We start from the raw sequence: 12,181 nt of genomic DNA, 5'->3' as shown, positions 1-12,181 counted from the left end.
GACTTCTCCGTATACAAACAAAATACTTAACTTAATCATCTACCAAAAAATCCAATTACATCGCAAAAGAGAGAGAAGAATACCTTTCCAGAGAGACACAAAGAACGCAATGGCGGAGACCATCCCATTTCAACTGCAATTACCGTCGTCAAAACACCAACCCTGGATAGACCTAACTCACGCATCCTCCAGGGACAGCCACAAATTAAACAACAAAAGGATTAGAAATTTGCAGGAATCAGCAGAATTTTCAATTGAAATTGAGAATGAAGAACAATTCCATCGTTATTGAGAAATTGGGGTCAATAGAATTTCACTTCTGTACTCCATGGAGGAAAGTGACGGAGAGTTCAGTGTGAGAGAGAGACTGAGTTTTAGAGCTAAACAAAGGGGTTTTATTTTAATTTTTTTATTTTCTTTTTGTGATCTAGTCCTTTGGGATTTGAACCTGCGACCTCCGGAAACAAAAGAAGGCTTCAACCGTTCTTTTTACCTAGGGGGTTGTTTTCATTTTGTGTCAGATTCCTTCTGAGATTTTATTGGTTCAGATTGTTTCCCATTGCAGCTACTGCCTACTGGTATTGTATGTGTCTTTTAGAGCAAGTCTAATGGTGGAATCCAAACCATTCCAAGTGCGGAAAAACCAAGGAATGTCAAATCTAGTGGCTTCCAAGTTGGGGTATTCCACAAAAAATCCAAACAGTGTTCCATGATTTCATGGGATGGCCCGTGGAGTTCATGGTAGCGCTAATCAGATTAGCGTAAAACGCTATTCAGAATAGCGCACTAAAAGACGGAAAACGCTAATCAGAATAACACAAAACGCTATTGAGAAAAGCATTTTTTTTATCCTTAGGTTTAAAACAAACCATTAAAAATCTAATGGCTGAAAAAAAGCGCTATTCTGATTAGCGTTCAACGCTATTAAGATTAGCGTTTTTGTTGTTCCACCACTATACTTGCGCTTCCATCCATTATTCCAAATGCTGAGATGGCGTGGAAGATGGAAAATGGATGGATTCCACCATAAGACTTGCACTTACTAACTACTAGGTTTTTTTTTTTTTTTGATAAAACAGCAAGCTTCCACTAATGATTCAAATAAAGCCTACAAAGGTCTCTAGTACATTAAAGTTCAAAAAACATAAAGAAATCCCATACATAATCAGTACAAAATCAACAAATCTAGCAAGAGAAGAGCCAAAATGTTGAAGGATGACTAAAAACATGTATGATAAGAGGTCAGATTTGATTGGAGAAGAAATGGTTTTTGGATCGAATGTCAACCATTTTTGATGATTTTCTTTTTCTAGAAAAAGATATGGTCCAAAAGAGTAAGTTGCTTCAAAACTTGAACTGAGCAGTGAAGATTCCGATCGCCGGACGTCGGTGCAAATGTACTTGAAAGCCAGAAAACCAAACAAAAAATGGCCATGAAAGCCATCCAGAGGTGCTATGAAAGCACAGACAGAAACGCCATGAAAACGTATATAACTTGTCGCCGACAAGGGAGGGTGATAAACTGACCTAACCCTAAAAGATATTAAAACCTAGCTAAACTATGAAACGAAACTAGCAAACGGAAAAAGAAACAGGGTCCTGCTCAGATCCACCCCACGAGGGAGTAGATCTGAGCAGAAGAGCTCACCGAAAAAGATGGATTTTCTTGCCTGAAATCGCAGGAGAGAGGGAGAAAAAAGAGAGAACGTTTACCGTTACTAACTACTAGTCTACAACTTTAGTTATGTCATTTATAGTTCTTGCGGTTTTGTGCCATATGAAAATTTATAAGTATTGCAGTTATATAAATTTGACGAAATAAACTGATAAAATGCGATCATATATGTAGACACATTAGTCTCCATTTGCAGACAACCCCTCTCCTACAGGTTTTTCTGAGTTAATTTTATCGTCTTATGTGATTGAGCCTTAAGCACATCTTGTGAAGTAGGTTATTTGGTGTGGGTTGTTATTCAACAAGCAAAATTATCAGGTTTGGCCTAATACATATGCGAAAAAACATTTAAATACATAGAAATTTCAAATATTAGTTTCTCGTTCAAAAATACAACTATTTGGGTAATTTTGGTAACTTATCCAGCATTTAAAATGTGATTTATTTAACAAAATCACCAAGTTAGTTTGTTACACATTATATGAAACACGATTACATAAATATCGTACATTATTTCTCTAGACTCGGATTCCGAATCGTTTAGATTCCAAAGAAATGATAATAAGTTCCTTAAAAATCATTTCTAACATAGTTTAAAAATCTAAACATTAAACTGAATGAGATAAAATTCAATGAAATTAGAGATCTTTTTCATGAAATGAGATAAAAGGAAACTAGAGATCTTTCTCATATAAATCTGAGGAAGATAGAGTCTGACAGCTAAACTTCACACAAGCATCACATAATTTCATAACCCGTAGCAGTCTCCTTTGTACTCAATTCCTTTAAGTTTTCTCCCATATCTCAAATACGGTTCGGGTCAGTACATTCATTTACCATCCTAAATTGAAATGTATTACATAAATAGATTTGGTTAAGATGATTTATTTATTAATATTTTTTATTATATATATTTTTTATTATTTTGTTTGATAGAGGTAAATAATTTGATGCTGGAGAGTTTTGAACTCAGGTCACTGGTTAAGATGATTTATATCATCCAACAAATAGTATGGGATCATCTCATCTGATGTAAGTACCTCTAGAACCTCATAATTTTGTTGTTTAATTATGAATCACACATTTCAGCTCTATCAGGTCATGAGATTATGTTCTCCAAAACAATGTAAATCTTTTTATTTCTTCTTTATCTGGAATCTCATATCACAATGGAACCTAGAACTATATAGAGGAACAGGCTGCCCCAGTTGAAGTACTGTCACATTAATGATGACAAAACGGAACCATTGACACGGTGTGACAGTAATGACTGTGTATTGGCTTGCTTCTATTTCTTGGTTCTGGTGATAGGCCCATTGATGTTAATACCAACTATTCCTTAGAATTTTGCCTTCTGTTTCCTGAACAAGGTTTAGTTGATAATGCACATAGAGGCTAAAAACAACAAATTCATATGCTTTATAATTGAAAACAACGAAAGAAAATTCACAACCACTGTAAATTATGATAAAAAAATTGATGTTCACCAACACAGTTCATATCATTTGTAGTAAATCGGAGATGTAAGATCTGGAAGACAACGATATGGTATAACAGGCATTCTTTGGTTCATGTTACATTCCATGGCTGTTGGAAGTACAAAATATACAACAATTTGTTTGAGTAACTTATGCAAACACTTAAAATGTTCTTCACAAATTTAACAACTACAACAAAATAAACCTTATCAGTTTTTATATAACCCTAATTGTTTAAATTGTTTAAATTGTTTTAAATCAGTAATGTCATGAACCAACAAAATATGAAATATAAAAATAAATGACATCAAATTAAATAAAATAGGAGAAGATCTCGATCTAGTCAACCCATCTAAGTACACTATGGAAATCTCCTTCTTACTCATCCCTTTTCGGTTTTCTCAAATATCTCAAGGTTGTTCTTGATATTAAAAACATATATAATCCAAATCTAACTTCATTTTTCATTTATCAGACGAATTCTATAAATGATGCTGGGTAAAATGATTTACAGAATCAAACAAATAATATGATCATTTCATTTGATTAAAGTTCCCTCACAATTTTATTGTTCGATTAAGAATCACACACTTTAACACTCAGCTCATGAGATTGTGTTCTTTCCATAATAATTTTTTTTTCCAGTTTTTCTTTATCAGAAGCCTCATACCACATTGGTAGACTTAGAACTATTGACAAGGTGGCAGCAGTGATGCTGACCCCTGTGTATTGGCTTGCTCTGCTTAGCTGTTACCTCTTTCGGAAACTATAAGAATTTCATGAAGAAAGCCTACCAGTGGTAAACAAAGAAAAGCTCAAGAGAGCTATTATATTACTCAAAGAACAAAAACTAATAGCTATGTGTATGAAGAAATTGAGGAGTCCAAATTTGTGCACCCCTTCGACACCGGGGTGCACGTTCCGGCCGCTCCCATTGGCCCAAATATCTCAGCTGGTTTCTGGTTTTCCTTTTATATAATCTGTTGTAAAATTCTAAATCACCTTTAAAATAGAAACCTATTACATGGGCTTTAAGGATTTGGTTTTGAGGGCTCCTATAGATTCAACTATCCTAAGTGTGGATGTGGGGAAACCTATTTTGTCATCAAACAAATATCCTTTAAAAATCTAAATAATTATCAAACCTAAATCTTATTAAATCAAAATCAAAACCTAAACTAGCCAATCAGGAAAAAAAAAACCTAAACCCACCCGTCTCTTCTTCTTCCTCTCTTCTTCTCCTCCATGGCCAATTTTTTTTTAACTTCAACGACGATTAATCATCGATTCTCAACCAATAATAATTTTAATTGGGTAATAATCGCAAACCCAATCATTTTTTTAATGCTTTTGATCGATAAATAGGTTTGATTTGATCAAATTAAAGATTGAAAAATTAGTTTCAGATTTGGATACGGTTGGGAAACCAATCCTTAGGATTGATTTACGGTTGGAAAACCCTACCGTAAATTGCCCTGGTTTTGTATACGGTTGAAAAAACCTATTAAATTGCCCTGGTTTTGTATACGGTTGGGAAACCTTACTTTAATTACATTTTTCAAAAAAAAAAAAATCACGTGATTTGGATTTCAAATATTAACCCAAATCAAATGATTAGTCTAATCTTATCACTAATCTTACTTAATTAGTTAAACCTAATCATTAACCTTAATTAATTATTGGGTTAAGGGGTTTTGGATTTACTATTTCATGATTCGGTTTTTTTGTCATTTTGTAAGCCCTCAAAACTATAATCTCGGAGCCCCATAATAGGTTTCTTAAAATAGGAGATTTTTTGGATCATCCTTTACACCTTTAATATTTTTTTCTCTTTCTTTCTTCCCATAGAAAACAACGATTCATATAAACAATTAAATATTCTATAATGGAGGAAGAAGTTCTTATTATGTTCGATGATTATGTGTCTGTTTGCTTTGATAAACTTGGATTCATATAACCCTCACTAATCCAGGCAAGTGAGTCGTGGAACAATAATGAAGGTGTGACATGGATGTTAATGGCAGCAAAGAATCAGAAGATAATTTTGATACGAAATTGATTGTGAAATGGTAAATGGTTATTGCAATAAGTAGGTAAAATTTTCAGATTGTATTGAACAGAGTGTAATTAACTTGGATTTACTCAATAAATATTTTTATTGATTTCCAAAGAGTTTAATGGATTTACAAAGTATTGTGTTATTGGTTGTCTACTTTTAAAATCTCTTTCAAACTTTATGTTACTGGTTGTAGATTGTCAAAAGGTCTTATAAAGTTTGTGTTACTCGTTGTAAACTTGAAAATTCAAAGATTTTGCATACTTACCTATTTTTAAGACTTTGAATGACTTTTGTGTATATATTTGCCTTGATAAAAGTCTTGCAAAATATGTAAGATTTTTTGGAAGACTTCCAAAACTTTTATAAAAATGTTTTTTTATTCTCTTTTATTTTATTTTATAAATACACAATCTATAAAACTCCTAATGAGTATAAATCATATGATATGATTATACATTTTTTTAATTTTAATTATTATGTGCAAATGTACGATAAAAATTATTTTAAAATTTTTAGTTTTTTTTAAACTTTTTTTTTGTTCACTTAACTATTACACCTCTTTTATTAAAAAAAAAAACATTAAAAAAAAAGCCTTGCAATGAGTTGAATGGGAGCCTAGAAACCAACAGAGCTCCTACCCCTTTTGGATATTAATACCGGTCTATATTAAAGGGAACTTCCTATTCTACTATTAATTTATCATTACACTTTATTGTATTATATTGATCAAAAGAAATATGTTATATATATAATAATTTATTTTAATTTAGTTGAAATTACTCATAATAAATAATCTACAATAAATTTTGTATTTATATCTACCTTAATTTAGCTGAAGTTACTATAATAAATAAGTTACAACAAATTTTGTATTTATGTCTATCATGCATATTTCCATATAAAATTTATTTTTATAACGACTCTACAAATGTCTTCACGACATTAGACAATTCTGTATAACTCCACCAAAACTTTGCTCAATTCTGGATAATTCTCGCGAAGTTATTAATTTTCATGATTCTTTTTAAATCTCTATAAATCTACAAATGTATTTATCGAGTAAACCTCCGTAAGATTGTAAGACAAAAACCCAAGGGTGGGATTTTCATTTTCAAATCCTCTTTTTCATTGTAAGTAAATCATACTATAAGAGACTTGTTGTCTATAGAAAATCTGGTTGATGTTTCTGTGATGCTCTCCAAGAAAAACTCAAAGCCTGTATATAAGAGGATTGTTAACTTAGCAAGCATAGTTGGTTCATTTGAGTTCCATAATGTAATGTAATCATTAACATATCACCGAGTTGAGCATTGCAACTAGTAAGTGGTAACAGTTGTTGTAAAACAGCTACTTGTTAGGTCTCTTCTTGCGAAATCTATATCATGTGTTACAAATTCATACTAACTTACAAAAGTTGGTAAAGCAAATCCACATCCAGAATGCTCAAAATGTTAACATATGCACCGATTTTATTGCTAATCAAGTAAACTACAGTCATACATAGAAAGGTTCATAATCAAATTTCGGTTTGCATCCTCTTAATCTTCATAAAAATTAGTTGATATACCTCCATTACTGAATCTTTCTGAGATTAAACATTATCACGATTGCGGCTCCTAAAACTCCTGCAGAACATGTTTTTGTTAGGGTGAAGAGATTAAATCGACGTTTTCGTTTACTTCTTCGTGGGAATTAAGATGTGTTAATGGACTTAACTATTTTTGGGAAGCTATTTAACTTCTCCTCTTTTAAAGGTAATTTTAAATAAAATAAAATTATTAAAAGGAAATACGGGAAACCAGCCTAATTATTTGGGCCAATGGGAGCAGCAGAAACGTGTACCCCGGTATTGAAGGGTGCACAAATTTGGACTCGAAGAAATTATCCCATCTTAATTGATGGAATGTTGTCTATATAATAGTTATACCCCACAAGAATGTTTGGATCTTAACTTGTTTGGATTAAAGGCCACGAACTTCCAACTCTTGATGATAGTGTTCGGTGCCCACTGCATGTATTCCTGAGAAAAGAATTGAAGTTACAATGAAACAGGAGAATTTGCAATCAGATTCTCTTTACCTGTAAAGAGTGGCCATAATGACCAATTAGTCTTTTATGCATTACTAACCATGAACCGAAGAAAACCACCTCTACAAGGGCAAGATCTGGACCAAGCACTTAAATAGGTTTAACATAGACATGTCTTGCTCCTTCTCAAGATTTGTGTAACGAAACTTAACAGAGAATTTTCTCCAGAGGAAGAAAGACAGGCTCAAGAACTTGTATCTGTACTTGACTCAACCTTCTTTCCCATTATGACCATCTCCTATTACTTCTGACGCTTATACTTTTGAAGAAATAGCAGCCTACGAGTAGCGGTTCAGTAGTCTAACAATTCCAGTACAAACTTCACAAAATGCTAAATTGGGTGATACACAATACTATCTCTTGAATAACACCCATATATCACATTCACTTGACAATACATATGGACTGTCTAAATCAGCAATATAAAAAAGGAAAGACCTTGCCTTTTAAAACATTGCAAAATCATGAGGAAATTCATGTGAAAATTCAGAAATCAACCGCACAGTCTTGGCGATAAAATATGTCTTCATCTTGGGAGTTTTCCAAGATTGTCAAGTACAAATAAGAATGAATCAAGTACAAATAAGCAAATTGTTATCCAATGGAAACGGTGAAAAAGAGATGGAATAAACATAATTTAGAAAAAATTGTCATCTGGATCAATTCATGAGCTTCAACTATATAGAAATAGTACTAGAAAAAATATTAAAAGAGATTTTTGCTGTTAATTAAACAACTATTAGAGAAGAGAAAAATGATACCATTGTGGCATCAGCATCACTAGGTGGAAATATGCCTCGTATCTTTCTAATAGTGGATTCATTGAACCCGATAATAGGCTTCAATAAAAAGAAAATTTGAAAAAGGAAAAGGATATATTAAAAAGAAAGAAAGAGAGCCAAGGTAGCACCCTCCGAAGATACACAAAAAAAAGGCGACTAGAGAGTTTATATCCGACTACTCTCTAAACAAATTCACCCAATCAAAAACAAAATCATCAAATTTGATGTGCTTAAACGAATCAACATTAAAAGTCCAACTAAAAAGCAACAACTTGATATCTACAATAAGAGAAGTTAAACTTTTTCTTCCTTGTTTGTGCGTTATTAAAATGTCATTTCTTTCTAACCACACCGACCACCATATCGCAAAAGGTAAACAATACCTCAAGAAAATAAGAGGTTTAGTAGAAATCTTCAATTTCCACTTCCAAAGGAATTCAATCACTGTCGTGGGATGAACCCAACAAATACCCAACTGATCTAAAAAGTATTCCCAAATCTGCCCAACAAAAGAACAATGAAGAAACCAATGTTCTACTGACTCCTCACTAATATTGTAAAACGTACACCTATTCACCACTGTCATACCCCTTCTTAACAACATGGAAAGAGTAGGGGCAACCCTATTTGCAGCCTCCCATACCAAGAAGCTAATTTTAGGGGGAATTATCTTATTCCAAATATAATCAGAAGGAAATTTTGGAGGTATAACTTGTTCTTGATTATGCATGAGCCAAGCATAGCAAGAAGTAACAGAAAATGTACCTTTTGGATTAGCAGTCCACTCCCGTGTGTCATCTTCTGCAGCATGCTCTCCTTGACTCTCTAAAATTCTCGAAAATTCCACGGCCTCTTGAATTTCGTGATCCTTAAGCCTTCCACCAGGATCGATGTTCCAACACTGCCCATTTCCGCTATTTTTGTTCATGTCTTTAACCGAAGCTTCTTTCCTCCTACTAACTTTCCACAATCTTGGAAATAGTTCTTTAAGAGTTTTTTCATGACACCAAACATCATTCCAAAAATTCGTTTTGTTACCTCGTCCCACTGAAATTTTTGATCCCTTTCTAAGGAGCATAGATTGATTAAGAATACCACGCCATAACCCCAATCCGTATGTTCTCTTTGAATCCTTAGGTAACCAAACCTCTTCAACACCGCCAAATTTCTCATATATAAGTTTCCTCCATAAACTAGTCTTCTCCTCTCCATATCTCCACAGCCATTTCGTTAATAAAGCATCGTTTGTTGTCTTCAAATTTCTTATACCCAGGCCACCCTCACTCTTTGGTACACAAACCTTTTTTCAAGACCTCCAATGTAATCTCTTCTTAGTAATAGTGTCACCCCACCAAAAATTCCGCATGAGTCTTTCTAACTTCTTTGCTACTGACACCGCAATCTTAAAAAGAGAAAGATAATACAACGGGATAGACATCAAAGTACTGTTGATGAGTTCTACTCTTCTGGCTTTTGAGAGATACCTTCTCTTCCATGGCGCAAGTCTTACTGTCATTCTCTCAATTATTGTATTCCATACACCAATCAATCTTGTAGAAGCACCAATAGGAATTCCTAGATAAGAAAAAGGAAACTCGCCAACCCCACACCTCGCTAAGCCAGCACACTTTTGAATGATATCTTGTTGTGTCTCTATACCCATCATGGAACTCTTGCTCAGATTAACTTTCAACTTTGTCATATCTTTAAAGCTCTCTAAACCTTTAAGAGTTTCCGAACCTCTTCTGCCTTTGCATCTAAAAAACAATTGTATCGTCAGCAAATTGAAGATGCGAGATTTCAATACCGTTTTCCTTAACATAAAAACCTTTGAGAAAACCGTTTGCTTTTGTATTAATCATGAGCTTGTTAAACACTTCAGCCACTAATAAGAATAAGAACGACGAAAGTGGATCTCCGTGTCGGAGCCCGCGAGAAGCCTTAAAAAAACCTTTTGCTGCTCCATTAATAATTACTGAGAACCTTGAAGAAGAGATACAATGCCGTATCCATCTTCTCCATTTCCACCCGAACCCCATTTTCCTAAGAACAGCCTCCACTGCCCCCAAAGAACATGATCATATGCTTTTTCCATATCCAGTTTACAAACAATTCCTTCTTTTCCTTCTCTCTTTCTCGAATCAATTAGATCATTGCGATCAAAATCCCATCCAGAATCTGTCTTTCGGCTAAAAAAGCTCCTTGGGACTGGGATTTCAGATTTGGCAACACCGATTTTAATCTATTCGCAAGAACTTTAGATAAAATATTATAGATGGTACTAACCAAACTAATAGGCCGAAAGTCCTTCAACTAAACTGCATCATTCTTCTTAGGAATCAAGGAGAGAAATGTGCAATTTAAGCGCCAATCAACAAACCCTTTCTCGTTAAATTCCTCCACCACTTTCATGAAGTTATCCTTTATCACCTCCCAAGATGCTCAGTAAAATTCAATGGGAAACCCGTCGGACCCTGGGGACTTGCTTAGCTTGAAAGATTTCATAGTCGAAAGAATCTGTTCTTCTGAAATTGCTCTTTCCAGCAAAATGTTTTCTGTCGCTGAAATTTTTAAAAAAGAAAGCTCATCCAAATTCACATACTCCACCTGATCCTTAGAATAAAGCTTTTCATAGAAATCAATAACCTCTTCCTTGATAAGATCCTGACAAACCACCTCATTTGAGCCAATCTTTAACTTGAAAATCGCATTTTTCCTTCTATTTCCACTGGCCACTTTGTGAAAGATCTTTGTGTTTCTATCGCCGTCCACATGCCATCGAACTTTAGCCCTTAACTTCCACCTCTTAGCAATCAGCACCAACACTTCATTGTATGCCCGACGATGACTCGCCCTCTCTACAAACTCTACATCTGAAATAGGAGCTGCCGCTTCTTCTTTTTTGTCCAAAACATCAATCAGAATTTCTAATTCCCTCACCTTCTTATCCAGGTTACCAAAAGCCTCTTTACTCCAGCATTTTAGAACCGCCTTTAACATCTGCAACTTCTTAGCAAAGATAAAACTCGGCGACCCTTCAAAAACCATGCTATTCCACCAAAAAAGCATCATTTCTTTGAAGCTCGGATGCTCAAACCAGAAAGTATCAACCTTGAACGGAAACGGACCAAATACAATACCACCACTTCTAAGAGACAGAGGCGAGTGATCGGAAACTGTCCTAGTGAGAAGACATTGTGCCATCAAAGGGAATTTGTCCTCCCATTCACCACTAGCCACGAATCTATCCAGCTTGCACAGAATAGGATTAGACTGCATATTTGTCCACTATACAACCCTCCATTCAGCGGTAAATCACAAAGCTCGTGTCTTCGTAAGAAAAAATCAAACCGCCTCATATTCACATCGGAATCACTTGGAGTATTTTTTTTCTGACGGGAGTCTTATAACATTGAAATCACCACCTATACACCAAGGTAATTCAGGCAACTTCACTCTCACTTCATCAAGCTCCGACCAAATTAACATTCTGTCCGCATCTCCCATTGGACCATACACACTTGTAACAACACAATCAAAACCATCACAAATTCTCGTACCTATGATGGAAATACAATGAGTTTGAGCAAAAGTTTCAACGCATTTAAACACAACATCATTCCAAACTGTTAGCATCCCCCCGACGCACCAATTAAGTTTACTGCGGTCCATCGATGCCCACCTGACCCTCACAAACTCCTTACTGTATAGTCAGTTATAACCTCCATTTTTGTTTCTTGAATAAAAATGACAGCAGCCTTTTCAAGTTTCACTAAAGAACTAATAGCTATATCCCTTCCTTCTCTCCCCAACCCTCTAATGTTATAACTTAGGATGTTAAAATCCATTAAAACAATTATCCCCCTCAATTGGCACTAATACTACTTCACCCTCTTCCTTCTCATCAAAATAGCTCTTCCTAGTAAATCTAACAATCTCACTTGATAAATTCTCTACTATAATTGATTCAAGTTGAGCAGATAATGGGAACTTGTCACAATACCTATCGTCTAGCCAATCATCCCCAAAAAATTTAGAACTGCAAACCCTAGAACCTGAATGTTCCTGAGAAAAGATGTTACCTGTAGAAATTGACCCC

General features: G+C 34.5%; 1 protein-coding gene across 1 annotated transcript; it reads right to left on the bottom strand.

Annotated features, from left to right (window-relative positions):
• Nucleotides 1-9,388: 9,388 nt before the first annotated feature.
• Nucleotides 9,389-11,361, bottom strand: LOC113286536. The gene is made up of 4 exons (XM_026535125.1): nt 10,685-11,361; nt 10,556-10,643; nt 10,059-10,324; nt 9,389-9,839 (listed from the first exon to the last, which is right to left on the bottom strand). Exons 1-4 carry the CDS (start codon nt 11,359-11,361, stop codon nt 9,389-9,391), a joined length of 1,482 nt encoding a protein of 493 aa, XP_026390910.1.
• Between the last annotated feature and the right edge of the window lie 820 nt (nt 11,362-12,181).

The sequence above is a fragment of the Papaver somniferum genome, chromosome 6 (genome assembly GCF_003573695.1).
Source record: "Papaver somniferum cultivar HN1 chromosome 6, ASM357369v1, whole genome shotgun sequence".
NCBI classification, from domain to species: domain Eukaryota; kingdom Viridiplantae; phylum Streptophyta; class Magnoliopsida; order Ranunculales; family Papaveraceae; genus Papaver; species Papaver somniferum.
This window is presented reverse-complemented; position numbering and strand designations above follow the sequence as displayed.